This window comes from Anomalospiza imberbis, unplaced genomic scaffold (genome assembly GCF_031753505.1).
Source record: "Anomalospiza imberbis isolate Cuckoo-Finch-1a 21T00152 unplaced genomic scaffold, ASM3175350v1 scaffold_82, whole genome shotgun sequence".
Classification (NCBI taxonomy): Eukaryota; Metazoa; Chordata; class Aves; order Passeriformes; family Viduidae; genus Anomalospiza; species Anomalospiza imberbis.
Window position 1 is genome coordinate 180,230 of NW_027100436.1, and position 27,879 is coordinate 208,108.

A 27,879-nucleotide genomic window follows, 5' to 3' on the forward strand; every position below is an offset into this window, starting at 1 on the left:
TGACCCCAAACCTTGGTCAGACCCCACCGGATGATCTCCAAACTCCGCCCCACCACCCCAAAGCCCTGGTAGACCCCATCCCACCACCCCAAACCCCACGCCACGACCCCAAACCTTGGTCAGACCCCACCTAATGATCTCCAAACTCCGCCCCACCACCCCAAAGCCCTGGTAGACCCCATCCCACCACCCCAAACCCCACGCCATGACCCAAACCCCGGTCAGACCCCACCGCCCGTCCCCAAACCCCGGTCAGACCCCACCTAATGATCTCCAAACTCCGCCCCACCACCCCAAAGCCCTGGTAGACCCCATCCCACCACCCCAAACCCCACGCCACGACCCCAAACCCCGGTCAGACCCCACCGCCCGTCCCCAAACCCCGGTCAGACCCCACCGCCCGTCCCCAGCCGCCCGCCGGGCGCACCTGGAGGTCGTTCTGGGGGTTCCAGTCGGAGTCGAAGATGATGCAGGTGTCGGCGGCCGTCAGGTTGATGCCGAGCCCGCCGGCGCGCGTGCACAGCAGGAACACGAAGCGGTCCGAGTCGGGCCGGCTGAAGCGGTCGATGGCCGCCTGCCGCAGGTTGCCGCGCACGCGCCCGTCGATGCGCTCGTACGGGTACCTGGGGGGACGCCGCGCCGTCACCCGCGGCCGCCGCGCCCGTAGCGACGCCGGGACACGGCGCCGGGCGCGGGGAACTCCCCGGGGATCTGCGGGAGGTTCTCGGAGGAGGTTGAGGGACCACCAGCGGTTCCCCCTGGGGGTTCTGGAGGGGCTGGTGGAGTGCGGAAGGTCCGCCCGGGGGACGGGGAGGTCCCAGAGGTCCCCAGAGGTGGTGGAGGTGGCCAAATTTTAAAAAGCCTCCAAATGTCCCCCATGGAGATCCAGAACGTCCCAAGTGTCCCTCAAAGCTGCTCCGTGGATCTCCAGAACCTTCAAAGATCCCCAAATCTCCTCCAAAATTCCCAAAGGTCCCCAAATCTCCTCCATGGAACCCCAGAGCATCCCAGGTGTCCCTCAGAGCTGCTCCGTGGAGCCCCAGAACATCCCAAAGGTCCCCAGACCTCCTCCGTGGAGCTCCAGAACCTCCAAAGGTCCCCAAATCTCCCCCACGGAGCTCCAGAACCTCCAACGATCTCCGGATCTACTCGAAATCTCCCAAAGGTCCCCAGACCTCCTCCATGGAGCTCCAGAACCTCCAAAGGTCCCCAAATCTCCCCCACGGAGCTCCAGAACCTCCAACGATCTCCAGATCTACTCGAAATCTCCCAAAGGTCCCCAGACCTCCTCCGTGGAGCTCCAGGTAATCCCAAAGGTCCCCAAAACCCCATTTTTTCCCCCAAAACCCCGTTTTTCCTCATTTCTCCCCGTTTTTTCCTAAAACCCCACCCCATTTCTGGATGAGGTGCTCCTCCAGGATGTCCAGGTAGACCTTCCAATCCCATTTTCTCCCCCTTTTTTCCCCAAAACCCCCACTTTTTCCCATTTTTTCCCCATTTTCCCTGTTTTCTCCCATTTTTCCCAAAACCCCCGTTCTTCGCCCCAAAACCCCGCACCGTTTCTGGATGAGGTAGTCCTCCAGGATGTCCAGGCACCGCACCATCTGCGAGAAGACCAGCACCTTGTGGCCGCCGGCGCGCAGCCGCGGCAGCAGCTTGTCCAGCAGCACCAGCTTGCCGGCCGAGCGCACCAGCGCCTGCAGCGCCAGGTCCGGCGGCGCCGGCGCGGGCAGCGAGGCCCGGAGCTCGGCCACGATCTGCTCCTCCGCACCTGGGTGGGTGGACAGGAGACCATCAGCGGCCAGCAGTGACCAGCAGCGACCATCGGTGACCATCAGCGGCCAGCAGTGACCAGCAGCGACCATCGGTGACCATCAGTGGCCAGCAGTGACCAGCATTGACCATCAGTGGCCAGCAGTGACCAGCAATGGTTCCCTCAAACCATCTCTGAGAACCTCAAGTGACCATCAGTGACCATCAGTGACCATCAGTGACCAGCAGCGACCATTGGTGACCACCAGTGACCAGCACAGACCAGCAATGGTTCCCTCAAGCCACCTCTGAGAACTTCAAGTGACCACCACTGACCACCAGTGACCAGCATTGGCCAGCAGTGACCATCAATGACTTCCTCAAACCATCTCTGAGAACCTCAAATGACCAGCAGTGACCAATGGCTCCCTCAAAACAACTCTGAGAACCTCAAGTGACCATCAGTGACCACCAGTGACCAGCAGTGACCACCGCTGACCAGCAGTGACCAGCAGCGACTAATGGTTGTCTCAAAACACCTCTGAGAACCTCAAATGACCAGCAGTGACCACCAGGGGCCACCAAGGACCATCGGTGACCACCGGTGACCACCAGTGACCACCAGTGACCAGCAGTGACCACCGCTGACCAGCAGTGACCAGCAGTGACTAATGGTTGTCTCAAAACACCTCTGAGAACCTCAAGTGACCATCGGTGACCACCGGGGACCACCAGTGACCACCAATGACCATCGGTGACCATTGCTGACCACCAGTGACCATTAGTGACCACCAGTGACCACCAATGACCATCGGTGACCACCGCTGACCACCAGTGACCATTAGTGACCAGCACTGACCACCAATGACCACCAATGACCATCAGTGACCACCAGTGACCACCAATGACCATCAGTGACCATCGCTGACCACCAGTGACCATCGGTGACCGCCGGTGACCAGCACTGACCAACGTGTCCCGGGTGTACCTGTATCTGCCCAGGTGTGTCCCCGGGCGTGTCCCCAGGTGTGTCTCCAGGTGTACCTGCACCTCCCCAGGTGCGTCCCCAGGTGCGTCCCCAGGCGCCGCTCACCGTTGATGAGGTAGGGGTGGTTGCAGCACTTGCGCAGCTCCATCATGGTGTTGAGCAGGTTGGGCACGTTGCCGTGCCCCGCCCCGCGCGCCAGGTAGGCGAAGTTGCGCTCCAGGATGGCGCGGTAGAGCCGCTTCTGCGCGTTGGTCAGCTCCACCTCGATGATGGTCTCCTGCTTGGGCGCCAGGTTCTTCTCCACGTCCTCCTTCAGCCGCCGCAGCATCATGGGCTTCAGCAGCGCCTGCAGCTTCTGCACCTGCGCGGGCACCGCCACGCCCGTCGCGCCGGCCCGGGGCTCGGCCGGCGGGCGGGGGCCGGCCGGGAGGGGCTGCGCGCGCACCTGGGGCACCCGGGCGGGGCTCAGGGAACGGGCGGGGCCGGCCGGGAGGGGCTGCGGGCGCACCTGGGGCACCCGGGCGGGGCTCAGGGAACGGGCGGGGCCGGCCGGGAGGGGCTGCGCGCGCACCTGGGGCACCCGGGCGGGGCTCAGGGAACGGGCGGGGCCGGCTGGGATTGGTTAAGGGCACACCTGGGGCACCCGGGCGGGGCTCAGGGAGCGGGCGGGGCCGGCTGGAAGGGGCTGCGGGCACACCTGTGGCACCTGGGTGGGGCTAAGAGGGGCACGGCCACGCCCATCGCACCTGCCCAGGGCTCAGAGAGCGGGCGGGGCCGGCTGGGATTGGTTAGGGACGCACCTGTCGCACCTGGGCGAGGCTCAGGGAGCGGGCGGGGCCGGCTGGGATTGGTTAGGGACACACCTGTCGCACCCGGGCGGGGCTCAGGGAGCGGGCAGGGTTGGCTGGGATTGGTTAGGGACGCACCTGTCGCACCTGGGCGGGGCTCAGGGAGCGGGCGGGGCCGGCTGGGATTGGTTAGGGACGCACCTGTCGCACCTGGGCGGGGCTCAGGGAGCGGGCGGGGCCGGCTGGGATTGGTTAGGGACGCACCTGTCGCACCTGGGCGGGGCTCAGGGAGCGGGCGGGGTTGGCTGGGATTGGTTAGGGACGCACCTGTCGCACCTGGGCGGGGCTCACAGGGTGCCCAGGGGTGGCTGGGATGGCTGCGGTGCCCAGGTGCTGCACCCACGCGTCCCCAGGTGTGTCCCAGGTGTGTCCCAGGTGCCCCCCATATCCCCAGGTGCGCCCAGGTGCCTCCAGGTGCGGTGTCCAGGTGCCCCCAGGTGCTGGCCCCGGGTATCCCCAGGTGCCCCCAGGCGCCAGACCCCCGTTGTCTCCGGGCGTGCCCAGGTGCGGTGCCCAGGTGCGCGGCCCAGGTGCGGTGCCCAGGTGCGCGGCCCAGGTGCGGTGCCCAGGTGCGCGGCCCAGGTGCGGTGCCCAGGTGCGCGGCCCAGGTGCGCGGCTCACCTGCTCCTCGGTCTTGAGGTCGCCGAAGTCCTTGAGGAACTCGGCCTCGGAGGGGAACTGGGAGGGCTCCAGGAAGTGCAGGAGGCTGAAGAGCTCCTCGACCGTGTTCTGCAGGGGCGTGCCCGTCAGCAGCACCTTGTGCTCCTGCAGGTGAGACAGGTGACACGCCTGGGACAGCTACGGCACCCGGGACGCGCAACGCAGGGACAGCACGCGGCGCGGGCGGGGCACGGGCGGGGCAGCGGGGGCGGGAGAGCCCCTCGGCCGCGTTCAGCTCCGACAGGTAACGCAGGTGAGACGGGGAAAACACCTGGGACAGGTAACACAGGGAAAACACCTGGGACAGGTAACACAGGGAAAACACCTGGGACAGGTAACACAGGTGAGACAGGGAAAACACCTGGGACAGGTAACGCAGGGAAAACACCTGGGACAGGTAACGCAGGTGAGACGGGGAAAACACCTGGGACAGGTAACACAGGTGAGACAGGGAAAACACCTGGGACAGGAAACACAGGGAAAACACCTGGGACAGGTAACACAGGTGAGACAGGGAAAACACCTGGGACAGGTAACACAGGGAAAACACCTGGGACAGGTAACACAGGGAAAACACCTGGGATAGGTAACACAGGTGAGACGGGGAAAACACCTGGGACAGGTAACACAGGTGAGATGGGGAAAACACCTGGGACAGGTAACACAGGGAAAACACCTGGGACAGGAAACACAGGGAAAACACCTGGGACAGGAAACACAGGTGAGACAGAGAAAACACCTGGGACAGGTAACACAGGTGAGACAGGGAAAACACCTGGGACAGGAAACACAGGTGAGACAGAGAAAACACCTGGGACAGGAAACACAGGGAAAACACCTGGGACAGGAAACACAGGTGAGACAGAGAAAACACCTGGGACAGGTAACACAGGTGAGACAGAGAAAACACCTGGGACAGGTAACACAGGTGAGACAGAGAAAACACCTGGGACAGGTAACGCAGGTAAGACAGGGAAAACACCTAGAACATGTAACACAGGGAAAACACCTGGGACAGGTAACACAGGTGAGACGGGGAAAACGCCTGGGACAGGAAACGCAGGTGAGACAGAGAAAACACCTGGGACAGGAAACGCAGGTGAGACGGGAAAAACACCTGGGACAAATAACACAGAGAAAACACCTGGGACAGGTAACACAGGGAAAACACCTGGGACAGGTAACGCAGGTGAGACAGGCAGAACACTTGGGACAGGTAACACAGGTGAGACAGGTAAAACACACGGCACAGGTGAGGCACGGGTGGGGCAGCGGGGGCTGCAGAGCCCCTCGGCCGTGTTCGCAGGGGCGTGCCCGTCAGCAGCACCTTGAGCTCCGGCAGGTGAGGGACAGGTAAGGGACAGGTGAGACACGGACAACACACAGGTAACACGCACAGGTGAGACAACGCACAGGTGAGGGCACCTGCAACACGCAGCCCCCCTGGGACCGGCCGGGGGGCACCAGGGGTCACCTGGAGCGTCCCCTGTGTGAGCCCAGGTGTTCCCCAGGTGTGCCCAGGTGTGCTCCTAAACCCCTCAGGAGTGTTCCTAAACCCCTCAGGTGTGTTCCTAAACCCCTCAGGTGTGTTCCTAAACCCCTCAGGTGTGTTCCTAAACAGCCCAGGTACACCCAGGTGCGCCCAGGTGTGCTCTTAAATCCCTCAGGTGTGCTCCTAAACCCCTCAGGAGTGTTCCTAAACCCCTCAGGTGTGTTCCTAAACCCCTCAGGAGTGTTCCTAAACCCCTCAGGTGTGTTCCTAAACCCCTCAGGTGCGCCCAGGTGCGTTCCCAGGTGTGCCCAGGTGCGCACTGACCAGGTCCATGTGCTTGAGGCTGTCCAGCAGCTTGCAGTGCCGGTTCTTGAGCCGGTGCCTGACCCCAAGCCCCCCGTGTATGGTGCCCAGTTGTACCCAGGTGTTCCCAGGTGTGTGCCCAGGTGCGTTCCCAGGTGTCCCCAGGTGTGCCCAGGTGCGCACTGACCAGGTCCATGTGCTTGAGGCTGTCCAGCAGCTTGCAGTGCCGGTTCTTGAGGCGGTGCGCCTCGTCGATGACCACGCAGCGCCACTGCACCTCGCGCAGCTCGGGGCAGTCGCTCAGGATCATCTCGAAGGTGGTGATGAGCGCGTCGAACTTGTACGCACCTGGGATCAGCCGGCCCTGCAGGTGAGGCAGGCGGGGCAGGTGAGGCCACCTCCCCGTCCCCGCGGTCCCTTTCGTGCTGCTCCAACACCTGCCAGGCCGCCGCGGTACACCCAGGTGTGCGCACGGGTGTGTCAACGACCCCGTACAGGCGTGCACAGGTGTGCCACTGAACCCATACCGGTGTGCACAGGTGAGTCACTGACCCTGTACAGGTGTGCACAGGTGTGTCACTGACCCCACACAGGTGCGCCCAGGTGTGTCACTGACTCCACACAGGTGTGCACAGGTGTGTCACTGACCCCATACAGGTGTGCACAGGTGTGCCACTGACCCCACACAGGTGTGCACAGGTGTGTCACTGACCCCACACAGGTGTGCACAGGTGTGTCACTGACCCCACACAGGTGCGCCCAGGTGTGTCACTGACCCCGCCCAGGTGCGCCCAGGTGCGCTCACCTTGCCGTCCTTGCAGTACATCTCGTACTGCTGGATCATCTGCCGGCTGGCCAGGCTGCCGTGGTGTGCCCAGGTGTGCACAGGTGTGTCACTGACCCCACACAGGTGTGCCCAGGTGTGTCACTGACCCCACACAGGTGTGCCCAGGTGTGCACAGGTGTGTTACCCCCGCCCAGGTGCGCCCAGGTGCGCTCACCTTGCCGTCCTTGCAGTACATCTCGTACTGCTGGATCATCTGCCGGCTGGCCAGGCTGCCGTGGTACACGATGGTGTTCAGGTGCGTCCAGGTGCCGAACTCGCGCTCCCAGTTGGCGATGGTGGAGAGCGGCGCGATCACCAGGTACGGCCCACGCACACCTGCGCCGTGCACCTCCTGCAGGAACGCGATCGACTGGATCGTCTTGCCCAGCCCCATCTCGTCCGCCAGGATGCAGTTCTGCCTGCGCGACAGGTGAGGCACAGGTGAGCAGCAGGTAAGAGATGAGTGAGCAATAGGTAAGGGACAGGTGAGGCACAGGTGAGGCACAGGTGAGCAACAGGTCAGGGATAGGTGACAGGTGAGCGACAGGTAATGTACACCTGGGGCAGGTAACGTGCACCTGAGATACACCTAGGATGGGTAAAGTGCACCTGGGGCACACCTGGGAGAAGTAACATGCACCTGGGACGGGTAAAGTACACCTGAGATACACCTAAGATACACCTGCAACAGGCAACGTGCACCTGGGGTACACCTGGAACAGGTAACTACACCTGGGACAGGTAACGTGCACCTGGGGTACACCTGGGACAGGTAACTACACCTGGGACAGGTAAGGTGCAGCTGAGATACACCTGGACTACGCCTGGGACAGGTAAGGCGCACCTCAGACAAACCTAAGCTACACCTGAGACAACCTGTCCCAGGTGTTTTCCCCAGGTGTTTTCCCCAGGTGTTTTCCCGTTCCCCAGGTGTGCTCACCTGTCCTCCAGGTGTGCTCACCTGTTGTACCAGTTGAAGAGCAGCCAGTTCACCCCTTCCAGCTGGTACTCCCGCAGCTGGTTGTGGTTCTTGTACTCGTGCGACGCCTCCAGCTTCTTCCAGGCCCCGGCCTGGGGGCGGGGCTGCACAGGTGAGACAAGTGAGAACACAGGTGAGACACAGGTGAGACACAGGTGAGACAGGTGAGACACAGGTGAGATAGAGATCAGATACAGGGGAGACAACACACAGACAGGTGATTCACCTGTATAGGGCGTGTCTCACCTGTGGGGGGTGTGTCTCACCTGTATGGGGCGTGTCTCACCTGCGTGGGGCGTGTCTCACCTGCGTGGGGGCGTGTCTCACCTGCGTGGGGGCGTGCCTCACCTGTCTCTTGAGCTCGGGGTGCCGCGCCTGGATGCGTTTGAATTCGGCGATTTTGGCCTCGTCCACGTCCTCCTGCAGCTCCCAGGTGCTGTCCTCGTACGGCAGCGAGCACCACTTGACCAGGTAATACACCACGGGCTGGGGGGACACACCTGGGCAGGTGAGGGACCTCACCTGGGCAGGTGAGACACCCTGGGCTGGGGGGACACACCTGGGCAGGTGAGGGACCTCACCTGGGCAAGGGATTGACCTCACCTGGGCAGGTGAGACAGCCCAGAACGGGGGGCCCAATTCTGGGGTTCTAACACCCAAAACTCCCTGGTTTTGGGGTTTTGACACCGAAATCTCCCCGGTTTTGGGTTTTAACACCCAAATCTCCCCAGTTTTGGAGTTCTTTCACCCCAAAACTCCCCAATTCTGGGGTTTTAACACCCAAAACTCCCCAATTCTGGGGTTCTAACACCCAAATCTCCCCAAATCTAGGGTTTTGACACCGAGATCTCCCCAATTCTGGGGGTCTAACACCCAAAACTCCCCGGTTTTGGGTTTTGACACCCAAATCTCCCCAATTCTGGGGTTTTGACACTGAAATCTCCCCGGTTTTGGGTTTTGACACCGAAATCTGCCCGGTTTTGGGTTTTAACACCCAAATCTCCCCAATTTTTAGGTTCTAACACCCAAATCTCCCCAGTTCTGGGGTTCTGACACCGAAATCTCCCCAATTCTGGGGTTTTGACACCGAAATCTCCCCAATTCCGGGGTTTTGACACTGAAATCGCCCCAATTCCGGGGTTTTGACACCGAAATCTGCCCAGTTTTGGGTTTTGACACCCAAATCTGTCCGGTTTTGGGGTTTTAACACCGAAATCTCCCCGGTTTTAGGTTTTGACACCAAAATCTCCCCAATTCCGGGGTTTTGACACCGAAATCTCCCCAATTCCGGGGTTTTGACACCGAAATCTCCCCAATTCCGGGGTTTTGACACCGAAATCTCCCCAGTTTTTAGGTTCTAACACCCAAATCTCCCCGGTTTTGGGGTTTTGACACCCAAATCTCCCCAATTCTGAGGTTTTGACACCGAAATCTCCCCGGTTTTGGGTTTTAACACCGAAATCTCCCCGGTTTTGGGTTTTGACACCAAAATCTGCCCGGTTTTGGGGTCGGAACCCCGAGTCCCGCGGCTCCCCGTTCCGGCCCCACCTCGCCGTTGTCCTTGTCCACGCTGTGCGACTCGTCCAGGATCCGATCCACCTCCACGTAGTCGGGGTTGAAGGGCTCCTCATCCTGGCGGCAAAACCCCAAAACTCCCCGTTTTCACCCCAAATTCGCCTTCCCCTCCGATGGCCCTGCCTTTCCCCCCCAAAATCTCCCATTTTCGCCAAAAAATGCCCATTTTCACCCCAAATTCCCCATTTTCACCCCAAAAAAAAACCATTTTCACCCCCCAAAAAACCTTTTTCACCCCAAAAAAACCCATTTTCACCCCCAAAAAAACCCCATTTTCACCCCAAAAAACCCCATTTTCACCCCCAAAATTCCCATTTTCACTCCAAGAATCCCCAGTTTTCTCCCCAAAAACCACGGATTTTCCTCCCCAAAAAAACCCGGATTTTTTCCCAAAAACCCCGGATTTTCCCCCCAAAAAAACCTGATTTTTCCCAAAAAAAACCAATTTCCCCCCAAAAAACCCCACATTTATTCCCCCAAAAAACAGAATTTCCCTAAAAACTGTAATTTTTCCCCCCAAAAAAAACAGATTTTACCCAAAAAAAAACCAATTCTCACCCAAAACCCCCATTTTTCCCCCCAAAAACCCAGATTTTCCCCCGAAAAACCCTGGATTTCCCCCAAAAACCCTGGATTTCCCCCGAAACCCCCGTTTTCCCCAAAAGCGCCCGTTTTTTGCCGAATCCGGCGGAAGCGCCGCCGACCTCGTGGAAGAAGTGCCGCATTTGGTTCATCTTGGTCTTGAAGCGCTTGAGCTTCTGGTGGATGCGCTTGTCCTTCTCCAGCTGCGCGATCGTCGCCCACTCGCAGTGCAGGTACGAGCTGCGGGCGGGGCCGGCGTCACCTGGCGCAGGTGAGGGCCCCGCCCGCCGCCCGAGACGCCCAAAAACCCAAAAACCAACAAAAACCACCCAAAAATGACCAGAAACCACACAAAAATGAACAAAAACCAACCAAAAACCAACAGAAACCACCCAAAAATGAACAGAAACCACCAATAAATGAGCAAAAACCACCCAAAAATGAACAGAAACCACCAAAAAATGAACAAAAACCACCCCAAAATGAGCAGTGCAGGTACGAGCTGCGGGCGGGGCCGGCGTCACCTGGCGCAGGTGAGGGCCCCGCCCGCCGCCCGAGACCCCGAAATGCCCAAAAATCACCCAGAAAAATGAACAAAAACCACCAAAAAACCAACAAAAACCACCCAAAAATGAGCAAAAACCAACCAAAAACGAACAAAAACCACCCAAAAATGAACAGAAACCACCCAAAAATGAGCAAAAACCACCCAAAAACGAACAGAAACCACACAAAAATGAACAAAAACCAACCAAAAACCAACAGAAACCATGCAAAAATGAACAAAAACCACCAAAAAATGAGCAAAAACCACCCAAAAACGAACAAAAATCGAACAAAAACCACCCAAAAACGAACAAAAACCACCCAAAAATGAACAAAAACCACCAAAAAATGAGCAAAAACCAACCAAAAATGAACAAAAACCACCAAAAAATGAGCAAAAACCAACCAAAAATGAACAGAAACCACACAAAAACGAACAAAAACCACCAAAAAATGAGCAAAAACCACCCAAAAACGAACAGAAACCCCCCAAAAATGAGCAAAAACCACCCAAAAACCAACAGAAACTGCACAAAAATGAAGAAAAACCACCCAAAAATGACCAGAAACCACCCAAAAATGAACAAAAACCACACAAAATCGAACAAAAACCACCCAAAAATGAACAGAAACCACCCAAAAATGAACAAAAACCACCCCAAAATGAGCAGTGCAGGTACGAGCTGCGGGCGGGGCCGGCGTCACCTGGCGCAGGTGAGGGCCCCGCCCGCCGCCCGAGACCCCGAAACGCCCAAAAATCACCCAGAAAAATGAGCAAAAACCACCCAAAAATGAACAGAAACCACTCAAAAATGAGCAAAAACCATCCAAAAATGAACAAAAACCACCCAAAAATGAACAAAAACCACCCAAAAATGAGCAAAAACCACCCAAAAATGAGCAGTGCAGGTACGAGCTGCGGGCGGGGCCGGCGTCACCTGGCGCAGGTGAGGGCCCCGCCCGCCACCCGAGACCCCGAAACGCCCAAAAATCACCCCGAAAAATGAGCAAAATTGAACGAAAACCAACAAAAACCACCCAAAAACGAACAAAAACCACCCAAAAATGAACAAAAACCACCCAAAAATGAGCAAAAACCACCCAAAAATGAACAAAAACCAACCAAAAATGAACAGAAACCACACAAAAACGAACAAAAACCACCCAAAAATGAACAAAAACCACCCCAAAATGAGCAGTGCAGGTACGAGCTGCGGGCGGGGCCGGCGTCACCTGGCGCAGGTGAGGGCCCCGCCCGCCGCCCGAGACGCCCAAAAATCACCCCGAAAAATGAGCAAAAACCACCCAAAAACCAACAAAAACCACCAAAAAATGAGCAAAAACCAACCAAAAACGAACAAAAACCACCCAAAAATGAACAGAAACCACCCAAAAATGAGCAAAAACCACCCAAAAACAAACAAGAATCGAACAAAAACCACCCAAAAACGAACAAAAACCACCCAAAAATGAACAGAAACCACCCAAAAATGAACAAAAACCACCCCAAAATGAGCAGTGCAGGTACGAGCTGCGGGCGGGGCCGGCGTCACCTGGCGCAGGTGAGGGCCCCGCCCCCCGCCCGAGACCCCGAAACGCCCAAAAATCACCCCGAAAAATGAACAAAAACCACCAAAAATGAACAAAAACCACCCAAAAATGAGCAAAAACCACCCAAAAATGAGCAGTGCAGGTACGAGCTGCGGGCGGGGCCGGCGTCACCTGGCGCAGGTGAGGGCCCCGCCCGCCACCCGAGACCCCGAAACGCCCAAAAATCACCCAGAAAAAAGCCCCAAAACCACGCCAAAAGGAGCGAGAATGAACAAAAACCACCCCAAAAAAGAGCAAAAACCCCAAAACGCTCAAAAAACCACCCCAAAGTGAGCCAGAATGACCCCAAGCCACTGAAAAATGAGCAAAAACCAGTCTAAAATGAGTCAGAACGACCCCAAAACGCCCAAAAACCGCCCCAAAATGAGCAAAAACCACTCCAAAACAAGCAGAAACGACCCCAAAATGAGCAAAAACCACAAAAAATTGAACTAAAACACCCCAGAATGATCAAAAACGAGAAAGACCACCCCAAAATGAGCAAAAACTGCCCCAAAAACGAACAAAATCCATCCCAAAATGAACAAAAACGAGCAGAAACGACCCCAAAACGAGCAGAAACCACCCCAAAGTGACCCCGAGTGACCACAGCTGACCACAAATGACCATAACTGACCAAGAGTGACCACGAGTGACCATAAAAGACCAGAAAAAACCCCAAAGTGACCCCGAGTGACCATAACTGACCATGAGGAACCATAACTGACCATGAGTGACCTCAGAGTGACCATGAGTGACCATAACTGACCACGAGGAACCATAACTGACCCCGAGTGACCATAAAAGACCACAAATGACCCCAAAGTGACCATGAGTGACCATAACTGACCAAGAGTGACCCCAAAGTGACCATGAGGAACCGTAACTGACCATGAGTGACCATAAAAGACCACAAATGACCCCAAACTGACCACGAGTGACCATAACTGACCATGAGGAACCATAACTGACCATGAGTGACCATAACTGACCATGAGTGACCATAACTGACCACGAGCGACCATAAAAGACCACAAATGACCCCAAACTGACCATGAGGAACCATAACTGACCACAAGTGACCCCAGAGTGACCACAAGTAACCCCAAAGTGACCATGAGTGACCGTAACTGACCACGAGGGACCATAAAAGACCACAAATGACCCCAAAGTGACCGTGAGTGACCATAACTGACCACGAGTGACCATGACTGACCAAGACTAACCAAGAGTGACCATAACTGACCACGAGCAACCATAAAAGACCACAGATGACCCCAAAGTGACCATGAGTGACCATAACTGATCATGAGGAACCACGACTGACCACGAGTGACCATAACTGACCACAAGTGACCATGACTGACCACGAGCAACCATAAAAGACCACAGATGACCCCAAAGTGACCATGAGTGACCATAACTGATCATGAGGAACCACGACTGACCAAGAGTGACCATAAAAGACCACAAATGACCCCAAAGTGACCGCGAGTGACCATGACTGACCAAGAGTGACCACGAGTGACCGTGACTGACCCCGAGTGACCCCGAGGTGACTGCGAGTGACCGCGAGCGCCCCCCGGGCCGCGGCGGCACCTACTAGTTCTTGTACTTGACGAAGAACTCCTCGGTCTCCACCACCTGTCCCGACGGCAGCTGAGGAGGAGGAGGAGGAGGATGAGGACGGTGAGGAAGGCCGGCCGGTCACCCCGCCCCCCGCCCAGGCCGCTGGCCGCTGGCCGCTGACCGCTCACCTCCTTCTTGACCACGCGCATGGACAGCACCTTGTCCACGATGGCGGCGTCCTCCTCGCTCGGGTTCTCCTGCGGACGACGAGGAGGAGGAGGAGGAGGGTGAGGATGGAGGAGGTGAGGAGGGTGAGGGTGGAGGAGGAGGGGATGAAGGTCACGGGGATGGAGGAGGTGAGGAGGATGGGGGTGGAGGAGGAGGGGATGAAGGTCATGGGGATGGAGGAGGTGAGGAGGGTGAGGGTGGAGGAGGAGGGGATGAAGGTCACGGGGATGGAGGAGGTGAGGAGGATGGGGGTGGAGGAGGAGGGGATGAAGGTCACGGGGATGGAGGAGATGAGGAGAAGGATGAAGGTGGAGGAGGAGGGGATGAAGGTCACGGGGATGGAGGAGGTGAGGAGGATGATGGGGGTGGAGGAGGAGGGGATGAAGGTCACGGGGATGGAGGAGGTGAGGAAGAGGATGAAGGGGGTGGAGGAGGAGGAAGGTCACGGGGATGGAGGAGGTGAGGAGGATGATGGGCGAGGTGAGGAACGTCAAGAAGGCGATGATGAAGATGACAGATGGAGGGAACGGGACGGGGACGAAGGTCACGGGGATGGAGGAGGAAGATGAAGATGGAGAAGAAAATGAACATCACAGGGATGAAGAAGATGAGGATGATGGGAATGGGATGGGGACGAAGGTCATGGAGATGGACGAGGAAGATGAAGATAGAGAAGATGAAGGTCACAGGGATGAAGAAGATGAGGAGGATGATGGGAACGGGATGGGGACGAAGGTCACGGAGATGGAGGAGATGAGGAAGATGAAGATGGAGAAAGAGATGAAGGTCATAGGGATGAAGAAGATGAGGAGAACGATGAGAACGGGATGGGGATGAAGGTCATGGGGATGGAGGAGGTGAGGAAGATGAAGGTGGTGGAGAAGGGGATGAAGGTCATGGGGATGAAGAAGATGAGGAGGATGATGGGAACGGGATGGGGACGAAGGTCACGGGGATGGAGGAGGTGAGGAGGATGAAGGTGGTGGAGAAGGGGATGAAGGTCACGGGGATGAAGAAGACGAGGAACACGATGAAGATGAGAAAAGCGAACACCGAGAACACAGCGGGGATGGAGAAGACGATGAAGACGGCGAAGGTGATGAAGATCAAGAAGATCAAAAAGACGATGAAGATGATGATGACGACCGAGAACAGGATGAAAGCGATGAAGATAATGAAGATGATAAAAACCAAAGAGATGACGAAGATGACGATGAAAACCAACAAAACAATGGAGATGATGATGAAGAAAACAACGAAAATGAAGATCAAGAAGATAAAGAAGATGATGAAGATGATGAATGCGATGAAGATGATGAAGATCGAGAAAACGATGAAGGTGATGATGATCAAGAAGATGAAGATGATGATGACCAAGATGATGACAATTGTACAGATCAAGAAGACAACGAAAACGAAGACAGTCGAGAAGGTCCCAAAGACCGTCAGCACGACGAAGATGAAGACCAAGACGAAGACGACGAGGGTGAGGACGGTGAGGAGGAAGGCCACCCACCACGAAGAACTGCATGGAGGGCAGCGCGTCGCCGGGCTCGGGCGGCGGCGGCGCCGGCGGCTGCTCGGGCCGCGCCGGCCCGGTGACGTCCAGCTCCTCGTCCTCCTCGTCGTCCGTGATCTTGATGTCCAGGTCCTCCGTGTACTTCTTGCGCTTCACCTGCCGGTTCGAGCGCCGCTTCTGCGCCCGCCGCCGCCCCGTGAGACCGGCGCCGGGGCCGCGCCCGCCGACCACGGCCCGCCCCCATAACCCCGACCACACAGGTGACCCCCGCCCGTACGGGGGACCCCGCCCACCTCAGATAACCCCGACCACCCAGGTGACCCCGCCCATCCAGGTGATGCAATCCAGGTGACCCCACCCATCCAGGTGACCCCACCTCAGATAACCCCACCCATCCAGATGACCCCGCCTACCCAGGTAACCCCGCCCATCCAGGTGACCCACCCATCCAGGTGACCCCACCCACCCAGGTGACCCCGCCCATCCCGGTGACTCTGGCCCCGCCCCTGGTGGCCCCGCCCCCAGGTGGGCTCACCTGGACGCCGCCGTCGTCGTCGCGGCGCGGGGGACGGCGCCGGCAGCGCCTCCGAGTCGGAATTGTCCGAGGAGGCGTTGCGCTTGCGCTTCTCTTCCCAACCACCGGCGTGATGGGTGCTGCGGACGGAGTGACCGAGTGACCGCTGGCCACTGACCAGTGACCAGTGACCGCACTGACCGCTGACCACACTGACCAGCTGACCACACTGACCAACTGACCACTGACCAGTGACAACTGACCACTGACCACTGTGACCAACTGACCACTGACCACCTGACCACTGACCAAGTGACCGCTGACCACACTGAACAACTGACCACTGACCAACTGACCAGTGACAACTGACCACTGACCACTGACCAATGTGACCACTGTGATTACACTGACCACTGACCACACTGACCAAATGACCACTGACCATTGACCGCTGACCACTGACCAACTGACCACTGACCGACTGACCACTGACCACACTGACCAACTGACCAGTGACCAGTGACAACTGACCACTGACCACTGTGACCAACTGACCACTGATCAAATGACCACTGACCAATTGACCACTGACCACTGACCAACTGACCGATTGACCGCTGACCAGTGACCGTGACCAACTGACCACTGTGACCAACTGACCACTGACCATTGACCACTGACCACACTGACCACTGACCAGTGACCAGTGACCAACTGACCAACTGACCACTGACCATCGACAACTAACCACTGACCACTGACCACGGACCAACTGACCAACTGACCACTGACCGACTGACCATTGACCACTGACCGCACTGCAGATTAAGTGCCGTTAACAATGAGGCTCGGTGACCGCTACGGCCAAGTTGGGTGACACCGTGACCATCAAGACCATGCTTGAGTGACCATCAAGGTCATGCTTGAGGTGACCAGCCCGACCAAGGTTGGGTGACCGTGACCAAGGCTGAGTGACCATCAAGATCATGGTCGGGTGACCATCGAGGCCATGCTTGAGCACAACAGACACCAACGTTTGATGACCACCATGACCACGATGGACACCAACCTCTTGATGATCACCAAGACCAAGGTGGACACCAACCTCTTGATGATTACCAAGACCACGATGGACACCAACCCTTGATGACCACCAAGACCACGATGGACACCAACTCACGATGACCACTGAGACCACGATGGACACCAACCCTTGATGACCACCAAGACCAAGGTGCACACCAACCCTTGATGACCACCAAGACCATGATGATGCCCACCAACCCTTGATGACCACCAAGACCACGATGGACACCACGAAACCCCAACTTTGACGCCCAACAAGACCCTCCCCGACCGCCCCCCGCCGCCACGCCCCGTGCCCCGCCCTCACCTGGCCTTGCCCCCGCCCCTTGCTCTTGCCGCCGCCCTGCCCCTTGCCGCGCCGCGGCCGCTCCTCCTTGCCGGCGCCGCGCTCGCCGGGGCCCTTGCGGCGCCGCTTGCGCTCGCCCTCTCGTCCTCGGGCCGGACGCTGGGCAGCTCGTCCTCGTTGAGCACGCGCGGGATGTTCTGCTCGCCGCGGGGCGCGCGCGCGGGCGATGGCCTCGGCCACGATGCGGTTGGCCTTCTCCTGCTTCTTCTGGTGCTCCAGCTTGCGGCTCTCGTCCGACGCGCCCCGCGCCGAGGAGCGCCGCCGGCGCGGCGGTCACCCGCCGCGGCCACCTCGGCGCCGCTCAGCACCTTGACCACCGAGAGGCCGGCGGAGGAGCCGCCGGACGAGGAGGCGGCCTGGGGAGGGGAGGGAGCGGCGGTGACCGGCGTGGCTGAGCGTGAGTGACCGCCACCCCCAGCCACACTGACCACCACCTCCAGCCACACTGACCACCCCAAACCCAACTGACCACCCCCCAAACCCCACTGACCACCACCCCAAACACAACTGACCACCACACCAAACCCAAATAACCACCACCCCCAAACCCAACTGACCACCCCCAGCCACACTGACCACCCCAAACCCAACTGACCACCCCCAACCCAACTGACCACCACCCCAAACACAACTGACCACTCCCAACCCAACTGACCACCATCCCAAACCCAACTGACCACTCCAAACCCAACTGACCACCCCCAAACCCAACTGACCACCCCCAAACCCAACTGACCACCACCCCAAACACAACTGACCACTCCCAACCCCAACTGACCACCATCCCAAACCCAACTGACCACCCCCAAACCCAACTGACCACTCCAAACCCAACTGACCACCCCCAAACCCAACTGACCACCACCCCAAACCCAACTGACCACCACCCCCAAACCCAACTGACCACCTCCCCCAAACCCAACTGACCACCCCCAAACCCAACTGACCACCCCAAACCCAACTGACCACCACCCCCAAACCCAACTGACCACCCCCAAACCCAACTGACCACCCCAAACCCCACTGACCACCACCCCAAACACAACTGACCACTCCCAACCCAACTGACCACCACCCCAAACCCAACTGACCACTCCAAACCCAACTGACCACCACCCCAAACACAACTGACCACCACCCCAAACACAACTGACCACCCCCAGACCCCACTGACCACCGCCCCCAGCCCCGCTGACCGCAGCCCCGGCTCACCTGCGGCTGCAGCACCACCTTGAGCGGCACGGTCAGCCTCTGGCCGGCCCCGCCCACCACCTGCGGCACCTGGGCCACACCCACGGGCCCCGCCCCGGCCTGCTGGATCAGCTGGATCTTCTGGGGCTGGCCGGGCTGGCCGGGCGCGGCCGCGGCTGCACCTGCAGCTGGATGGTCACCACCTTGGCCGGAGCGCCGGGCGTGGCCTTGGCCGGAGCGCCGGGCGCGGCGGCGGCGGCGCCGCCCTGCAGCAGCAGCTTGCCGGGCAGCGTGCCCAGGGACCACGTGGCGCTGGCCCGGCGCCGCGCCCGGCCCCGGCGGCTGCTGCAGCACCAGCGTGATGCGCTTGGACTCGCCCTGCGGACGCAGGGACAGTGGTCAGTGAGGATGGACACGGGGACAGCGGGGATGGACACAGGGACAGCGGTCAGTGGGGATGGACACACGGACAGCGGTCAGTGGGGATGGACACACGGACAGCGGTCATTGGGGATGGACACACGGACAGCGGTCAGCGGGGATGGACACAGGGACAGCGGTCAGTGGGGATGGACACACGGACAGCGGGGATGGACACACGGACAGCGGTCAGCGGGGATGGACACAGGGACAGCGGTCAGTGGGGATGGACACACGGACAGCGGTCAGTGGGGATGGACACACGGACAGCGGTCATTGGGGATGGACACACGGACAGCGGTCAGCGGGGATGGACACAGGGACAGCGGTCAGTGGGGATGGACACACGGACAGCGGGGATGGACACACGGACAGCGGTCAGCGGGGATGGACACAGGGACAGCGGTCAGTGGGGATGGACACACGGACAGCGGTCAGTGGGGATGGACACACGGACAGCGGTCATTGGGGATGGACACACGGACAGCGGTCAGCGGGGATGGACACAGGGACAGCGGTCAGTGGGGATGGACACACGGACAGCGGGGATGGACACACGGACAGCGGTCAGCGGGGATGGACACACGGACAGCGGTCAGTGGGGATGGACACACGGACAGCGGTCATTGGGGATGGACACACGGACAGCGGTCAGCGGGGATGGACACAGGGACAGCGGTCAGTGGGGATGGACACACGGACAGCGGGGATGGACACACGGACAGCGGTCAGCGGGGATGGACACAGGGACAGCGGTCAGTGGGGGATGGACACACGGACAGCGGTCAGTGGGGATGGACACACGGACAGCGGTCAGCGGGGATGGACACAGGGACAGCGGTCAGTGGGGATGGACACACGGACAGCGGTCAGCGGGGATGGACACACGGACAGCGGTCAGTGGGGATGGACACGGGGACAGCGGTCAGTGGGGATGGACACACGGACAGCGGTCAGTGGGGATGGACACACGGACAGCGGTCATTGGGGATGGACACACGGACAGCGGTCAGCGGGGATGGACACGGGGACAGCGGTCAGTGGGGATGGACACACGGACAGCGGTCAGTGGGGATGGACACGGGGACAGCGGTCAGCGGGGATGGACACAGGGACAGCGGTCAGTGGGGATGGACACACGGACAGCGGTCAGTTGGGGATGGACACACGGACAGCGGTCAGTGGGGATGGACACAGGGACAGCGGTCAGTGGGGATGGACACACGGACAGCGGTCAGTGGGGATGGACACGGGGACAGCGGTCAGTGGGGATGGACACACGGACAGCGGTCAGCGGGGATGGACACACGGACAGCGGGGATGGACACAGGGACAGCGGTCAGTGGGGATGGACACTGGGGTGCGGCTTCACAGCTGAACTGGCCACACCCAAACCCCACCCGGCCACACCCAACCCCCCCAAACCCCACCCAGCCACAACCAAACCCCCTCAAACCCCACCCGGCCACACCCAAACCCCACCCAACCACACCCAAACTCCACCCAACCATGCTCAACCCCCACCCGGCCACACCCAAACCCCACCCGGCCACACCCAACCCCCCCAAACCCCACCTGGCCACACCCAAACCCCACCCAGCCACACCCACCCCCCCAACCCCTACCCTGCCACACCCAGCCCCGCCCCCCGCCCCGCCCCGCTCACCTGGGCGGGGCCCAGGCTCAGGCCGGGTTTCAGGGGCGCTCCGGGGCCGCCCGCCCCGGCCTTCAGGGGCTGCAGCAGCAGCTGCTTCACCTGCCGGCCCCCCGCGGCCACGCCCCCCGCCGCGGCCACGCCCCCTTTGGCCGCGCCCCCCGCCGCGGCCACGCCCGGCCGGATCTGGGGCGGGGCCGCCCCCAGCACCTTGGCCAAGGTGACCTTGCCGCCGTTGGGCGCGGCCGGGGCGGGGCCGCCGGGGGGCGGGGCTTTGAGGATGACGATTTTGGGGGCCGGGGCGGGGGAGGGGGGCGGCGGGAGGGGGCGGGGAGGGGCGGAGGCGCCCATGAAGGGATTCCCCTGGCTCAGCACCTCGGCGTCCGGCGGGGGGGAGGGGCGCCCGGGGGGGAGGGCCGCCCTGCGGGGGGTCCGGGGGGGGTCCCGGGGTGGGGGGAGGGGGGTCCAGGGCCCCCGAGAGCCCCAGGGCTTCGGCCAGGGGGTCGCTGGGGGGAGGGGCGGCCGGCGGGGCCACCAGGTCCTCGGGCAGGGGGTCCAGCCCAAAGAGGTTGGGGTCGTCAAAGAGGTCCATGATGGGGTCGGCCATGGCGGGCGGGGGGCGGGACCCCCGGGTCTGGGGGGTCCTGGCGCCCAGAAATGGGAATCTGGGGGGGTCTGGGGGATTCTGGGGGACGGTGACCCCGAAAACGCGAAATCTGGGGGGTCCTGGTCCTGGGAGATGGGAATTCGGGGGGGTCCTGGCGCCCAGAAATGGGAATCTGGGGGGGTCTGGGGGATTCTGGGGGACGGTGACCCCGAAAATGCGAAATCTGGGGGGTCCTGGTCCTGGGAGACGGGAATTCGGGGGGGTCCTGGCGCCCAGAAATGGGAATTTGGGGGGGTCTGGGGGATTCTGGGGGACGGTGACCCCGAAAATGCGAAATCTGGGGGGTCCTGGTCCTGGGAGACGTGAATTCAGGGGGGTCCTGGCCCCCAGAAATGGGAATCTGGGGGGGTCTGGGGGATTCTGGGGGACGGTGACCCCGAAAACGCGAAATCTGGGGGGTCCTGGTCCTGGGAGACGGAATTCGGGGGGGTCCTGGCCCCCAGAAATGGGAATTTGGGGGGGTCTGGGGGATTCTGGGGGACGGTGACCCCGAAATTACGAAATCTGGGGGGTCCTGGTCCTGGGAGATGGGAATTCGGGGGGGTCCTGGTCCCCAGAAATGGGAATCAGGGGGGGTCTGGGGGGGTCTGGGGGACGGTGACCCCAAAAACGCGAAATCTGGGGGGTCCTGGTCCTGGGAGACGGGAATTCAGGGGGATCCTGGCGCCCAGAAATGGGAATCAGGGGGGGGTCTGGGGGGGTCTGGGGGATGGTGACCCCGAAAATGCGAAATCTGGGGGGTCCCGGCCCTGAAAATCTGAAATCTGGGGGGTCCTGGCCCCCAAAAATGGGAATTTAGGGGGGCTGGGGGGTGGTGACCCCAAATATCGGAAATTTGGGGGGTGCCGACTCCAAAAGTACAAAACGTGGGGGGTCCTGGCCCTGAAAAATGGGATTTCAGGGGGGTCCAGGCCCCCAAAAATGGGGATTTGGGCTGTTTCTGGGGGTGGTGACCCCGAAAATCTGAAATTCGGGGGTCCTGGCCCAAAAAAACGGGAATTTAGGGGGGGTTCTGGGCGTGTTCAGAGGTCTGGGCCCCAAAAACCCAAAATTTGGGCGGCGCTGACCGTGAAAATCTGAAATTTGGGGGGTCCTGGGGGGGCCACAGCCCTAAAAAACCCGAAATTTGGGGGCTCCTAACTCAAAGTTCCGAAATCAGGGGGGGGTTTGAGGCAGATTTGGGGGGGTCCTGACCCCAAAAAATGAGACTTTGGGGGGTCCCGGGGGGGTTTTGGGGAGGTCCAGGGGGGATTTTGGGGGTCCTGGGGGGTTTTTTGGGGGGTCCTGGGCAGATTTTGGGGGGTCCTGGGGGATTTTGGGGGTCCTGGGGGATTCTTGGGGGTTCCTGGGGGGATTTTGGGGGTCCTGGGGGGTTTTTGGGGGGTCCTGGGGGGTTTTGGGGAGGTCCTGGGGGGATTTTGGGGGTCCTGGGGGGTTTTTGGGGGGTCCTGGGCAGATTTTGGAGGTCCTGGGCAGATTTTGGGGGTCTTGGGGGGTTTTGGGGGTCCTGGGGGGGGTTTTTGGGGGGGTTCTGGGCAGATTTTGGGGGGTTCTGGGCAGATTTTGCAGGGTCCTGGGCAGATTTTGGGGGGTCCTGGGCAGATTTTGGGGGTCCTGGGGGGTTTTGGGGGGTTCTGGGCAGATTTTGGGGGGTCCTGGGGGGTTTTTGGGGGTCCTGGGGGGTTTTGGGGGGCTCTTCTCAGGCTGGGGGGGCTCCGGAGCTCCAGGCTGTGGGGAGAGAAAAGGGGGGGTCAGGGGGACCCCAAAGTGACCCAAAATGACCCCAAAAGTGACCCCAGAGTGACCCCAGAGTGACCCCTCCTCCCCCAAAGTGACCACCCCCAAAATTTGGGGTTTTCCACCCAAAACGAGGCCCTGGGAAAAAAAGGGGGGGCTGAAACTGGGGGGACTGGGAGCCCAAAGTGGGGGGACTGGGAGCCCAAAGTGGGGGGACTGGGAGCACAAACTGGGGGAACTGGGAGACCAGACTGGGGGAACTGGGGGCCCAGCCGGCCCAAACTGGGAGCCCAGGCGGCCCAAACTGGGAGCCCAAACAGGGGGAACTGGGAGCCCAAACTGGGGGAACTGGGGGCCCAGACTGGGGGAACTGGGAGCCCAAACTGGGGGCCCAGGCGGCCCAGACTGGGGGAACTGGGAGCCCAATTTGGGGTAACTGGGAGCCCAAACTGGGGGAAACTGGGGGCCCAGACTGGGGGAACTGGGAGCCCAATTTGGGATAACTGGGAGCCCAAACTGGGGGAACTGGGAGCCCAGCCGGCCCAGACTGGGGGGAACTGGGAGCCCAGCCGGCCCAGACTGGGGGAACTGGGGGCCCAGACTGGGGGAACTGGGGGCCCAGCCGGCCCAAACTGGGAGCCCAAACTGGGGGAACTGGGAGCCCAGCCGGCCCAAACTGGGGAGCCCAGCCGGCCCAGACTGGGGGAACTGGGAGCCCAGACTGGGGGGACTGGGAGCCCAGACTGGGGGAACTGGGAGCCCAATTTGGGGTAACTGGGAGCCCAAACTGGGGGAACTGGGGGCCCAAACTGGGGGAACTGGGGGCCCAGCCGGCCCAGACTGGGGGAACTGGGAGCCCAGCCGGCCCAGACTGGGGGAACTGGGGGCCCAGACTGGGGGAACTGGGCTCCCAGGCGGCCCAAACTGGGGAACTGGGGGCCCAAACTGGGGGAACTGCGGGCCCAGCCGGCCCAAACTGGGAGCCCAGGCGGCCCAAACTGGGGTAACTGGGAGCCCAGACTGGGGGAACTGGGAGCCCAGACTGGGGGAACTGGGGGCCCGGGCGGCCCAGACTGGGGGAACTGGGGGCCCAAACTGGGGGGACTGGGGGCCCGGGCGGCCCAACCTGGGGGAACTGGGAGCCCAGACTGGGGGAACTGGGAGCCCAGACTGGGGGAACTGGGAGCCCAGACTGGGGGGACTGGGAGCCCAATTTGGGGTAACTGGGAGCCCAAACTGGGGGAACTGGGGGCCCGGGCGGCCCGAACTGTGCGGACCGGGAGCCGCCGAGGGGCAGCCTGCCGTCCCAGCGCGGTGCCCTGCCCCGCTCCCCTCACGCTTCCCGCCTTACCTGTCCCGCCGGGCGCCTCAGGGAGCGGAGGGGACGGGGATGGGGATGGGGGAGGGCAGGGGAATCCGCCGCGAAGCTCGGGGGTGTGGGGGTGGGGTTCCCCCTCAGGATCGCTTTCGGTCAATTTCGATCAGTTTCGGTTTAAATTTGTTGTTTTTTCCCTTTTTTTTTTTTTTTTTATGGGGGGGGGCGCTCCGGCCGCGGCCCCCCCCCCGCGCGCGCGTGAGGGGCGCCCTCACGGAGCGGCTCGCGGCGCAACGCAACGCAACGCGCGCGGCCGCGCCCCGCCCACCGCCGCGCTGCCCGCCCTCCCATTGGCCGGGCGCCGCCGGCGCCGCGCGCTGATTGGGCGAGGCGCCGCCAGCCGCGGTGCGCTGCGCTCGCCCACCCGGAAGCGCCACCCCCCCACCCCAGCGGAAAGGGAGGGGTCCTTCGGGGAGGGGGGTGTCCGCGGCGCCGCCGGAGCGCGCGGGGCAGGCGGCAGCGCGGGCGGCCCGGCGCCATCTTGTGTGGCTGAGGGGGGCGCGGGGTCCTTCGGCCGCGGGGGGGGGGGGCAGAGCGGAAAAAAAAAGCGAAAAAAAAAAGCGAAAAAAGCGAAAAAAGCGGAAAAAAAACGAAAAAAGCGAAAAAAAAAAGAGGGGAAATTTAACCCGGAAAAGGGGCGAAAGCTGCGGGGTCTGAGCCCAAAAACCAGGCGGGGCCGCACCGCGAGAGGAGCGGGGGGGGGGCACCGGCGGCAGCGCCAAAAGAGAGGCCGGGTCGGGAGGAGGAGAGAGGGGATTGGGGGAAAAATGGGGAAAAAAGGGGAAAACGGGGAAAAACGGGGGAAAAAGGGGGATTGGGGGGAAAAAGGGGAAAAAGGGAAAAAAAGGGGGATTGGGGGAAAAAGGGGAAAAAAGGGAAAAAACGGGGGGAAAGGGGGGGGAAAACGGGGATTGGGGGGAAAAAGGGGAAAAAAGGGAAAAACGGGGGGAAAACGGGGGAAAATGGGAAAAATGGGGGATTGGGGGGAAAAAGGGGAAAAAAGGGAAAATTGGGAAAAAATGGGGGAAAAGGGAAAAATGGGGGAAAAATTGGGAAAATCGGAAAAAAGGGGGAAAAAAGGCAAAAAACGGGGGAAAGGGGAGATTGGGGGAAAAAGGGGAAAATCGGGAAAAACGGGGAAAAATGGGAGAAAACGGGGGAAAGGGGAGATTGGGGGGAAAAGGGGGAAAAAAGGGAAAAATGGGAAAAATGGGGGATTGGGGGGAAAAAGGGGAAAAAGGGGAAAAGGGGAAAAAATGGGGATTGGGGGAAAAAAGGGAAAAACAGGGGAAAAACGGGGGAAAAGGGGGATTGGGGGAAAAAGGGGAAAAAGGGGAAAAACGGGGGAAAAAACGGGGGAAAAGGGGGATTGGGGGAAAAAGGGGAAAAAAGGGGAAAAACGGGGGAAACGGGGGAAAAACGGGGGAAAAGGGGGATTGGGGGGAAAAAGGGGAAAATCGGGAAAAAGGGGGGAAAAATGGGGGAAAATGGGAAAAATGGGGGATTGGGGGAAAAAGGGGAAAAAAGGGAAAATTGGGAAAAAATGGGGGAAAAGGGAAAAATGGGGGAAAAATTGGGAAAATCGGAAAAAAGGGGGAAAAAAGGCAAAAAACGGGGGAAAGGGGAGATTGGGGGAAAAAGGGGAAAATCGGGAAAAAGGGGGAAAATTGGGAGAAAAAGGGAGATTGGGGGGATTGGGGGAAAAACGGGAAAAAAGGGAAAAAGGGGGGAAAGGGGGGGAAAATGGGAAAAATGGGGGATTGGGGGAAAAAGGGGAAAAAGGGAAAAAGGGGGAAATTGGGAAAAAAGGGAAAAATGGGGGATTGGGGGAAAAAGGGGAAAATCGGGAAAACGGGGGAAAGGGGGGAAAAGGGGAAAAAGGGGGATTGGGGGGAAAAAGGGGAAAATCGGGAAAAAAGGGGGGAAAAGGGGGGATTGGGGGGGAAAAGGGAAAATTGGGAAAATTGGAAAAAGGGAAAAATGGGAAAAAGGGGGGAAAAGGGGAAAATCGGGAAAAAGGGGAAAAATTGGGGGAAAAGGGGGATTGGGGGGAAAAAAGGGAAAAAGGGGGAAATTGGGAGAAAAAGGGAAAAATGGGGGATTGGGGGAAAAAAGGGGGAAAATGGGAAAATTGGGGATTGGGGGAAAAAGGGGAAAAAAGGGAAAATTGGGAAAAAATGGGGGAAAAGGGGGATTGGGGGGAAAAAGGGGAAAAAAGGGGAAAAGGGGGGAAAAAGGGGGATTGGGGGGAAAATGGGGAAAATCGGGAAAAAGGGGAAAATTTGGAAAAAAGGGGGAAAGGGGAAAAAAGGGGAAAATTGGGAAAAAGGGGGGATTGGGGGGAAAAAGGGGGGGGTTGAGGGGAAAAGGGGGAAAATCGGGAAAAAAGGGGGAAATTGGGGGAAAAGGGGAAAATCGAGAAAAAGGGGAAAATTGGGAGAAAAAAGGAAAAATGGGGGATTGGGGGGAAAAAGGGGAAAATCGGGAAAAAAGGGGGAAAAGGGGAAAAAAGGGAAAAATTGGGAGAAAAGGGAAAAAGGGGAAATGGGGGAAAAAGGGGGAAAGGGGAAAATTGGGAAAAAGGGGAAAAAGAGAAAAAAGGGGGGGAAATGGGGGAAAAGGAGAAAAAAGGGGAAATTGGGGAAAAAGTGGGGAAAAGGGGAAAATTGGGGAAAAGAGGAAAAAAAGGGGGAAAAAGAAAAAAAGAGAAAAAAAGGAGGAAAAAAGAGGAAAAAAGGAGAAATTGGAAAAAAATGAGAAATTGGGCAAAAATGGGGAAAAACGGGGAAATTGGGAAAAACGGGGGAAAAGGGAAAAAAGGGAAATTGAGAAAAATGAGGAAATGGGGGAAAATGGGGAAAAATGGGGAAAAAAGGGGAAAAGGAAAAAGAAAAGGAAATGGGGGGAAAGGGGAATGGGGCAAAAACCAAGGGAAACGGGCAAAAGCAGGGAAATCGGGCAAAAAAACGGGAAAATGGGGAAAACGGGCAAAAAAATGGGGTGAAAACCGGGGAAATCGGGTAAAAAACGGGAAAATGGGGGAAAACTGGGGAAAACGGGCAAAAAATGGGGCAAAAACCGGGGAAATCGGGAAAAAATGGCAAAACCAGAGGAAATTGGGTAAAAAATGGGAAATCAGGTGGAAATGGGGCAAAAACGGGTAAAATGTAAATGGACAAAAAGGGTAAAAGGAAATGGTAAAAATTGAACAAAAAGGGTAGAAAGTAAAAATGGTCAAAAAATGGGTAAAAATGTGCAAAAGTTGGTAAAATGGCACAAAAATGGGTAAAATTGCACAAAAAAATTGATAAAATTGCACAAAAGTGGGTGAAATTGTACAAAAAACGGGCAAAATTGCACAAAAATGGTGAAATTGTACAAAAAATGGGTAAAATGGCACAAAAATGGGTGAAATTGTACAAGAAAAAAAAT

The 27,879-nt window shown here is 59.1% G+C and overlaps 2 protein-coding genes across 2 annotated transcripts in view; one reads left to right on the forward strand and one right to left on the reverse strand.

Moving 5' to 3' along the window:
- CHD8 (chromodomain helicase DNA binding protein 8) overlaps nt 1–21,034 on the reverse strand; it is a 41,484-nt gene extending 20,450 nt beyond the window's left edge. The window contains 23 exon segments of the mRNA XM_068179259.1: nt 428–623; nt 1,558–1,771; nt 2,846–3,101; nt 4,210–4,353; nt 6,231–6,407; nt 7,045–7,288; nt 7,831–7,952; nt 8,197–8,334; nt 9,397–9,480; nt 10,128–10,245; nt 13,745–13,800; nt 13,899–13,967; nt 15,455–15,634; nt 15,993–16,013; nt 16,015–16,083; nt 17,365–17,486; nt 17,489–17,552; nt 17,554–17,666; nt 17,669–17,759; nt 18,616–18,759; nt 18,762–18,893; nt 18,895–18,972; nt 20,681–21,034. Coding sequence (XP_068035360.1) covers nt 428–623; nt 1,558–1,771; nt 2,846–3,101; nt 4,210–4,353; nt 6,231–6,407; nt 7,045–7,288; nt 7,831–7,952; nt 8,197–8,334; nt 9,397–9,480; nt 10,128–10,245; nt 13,745–13,800; nt 13,899–13,967; nt 15,455–15,634; nt 15,993–16,013; nt 16,015–16,083; nt 17,365–17,486; nt 17,489–17,552; nt 17,554–17,666; nt 17,669–17,759; nt 18,616–18,759; nt 18,762–18,893; nt 18,895–18,972; nt 20,681–21,019 — 3,171 coding nt within the window. The 5' untranslated portion in view covers nt 21,020–21,034.
- Nucleotides 21,035–21,273: 239 nt separating this feature from the next.
- The window catches only part of LOC137467848 (protein-glutamine gamma-glutamyltransferase K-like), a 27,046-nt gene continuing 20,440 nt past the window's right edge, over nt 21,274–27,879 (forward strand). Inside the window, exon 1 of the mRNA XM_068179260.1 lies at nt 21,274–21,300. Coding sequence (XP_068035361.1) covers nt 21,274–21,300 — 27 coding nt within the window. The remainder of the gene's footprint in view (nt 21,301–27,879) is intronic.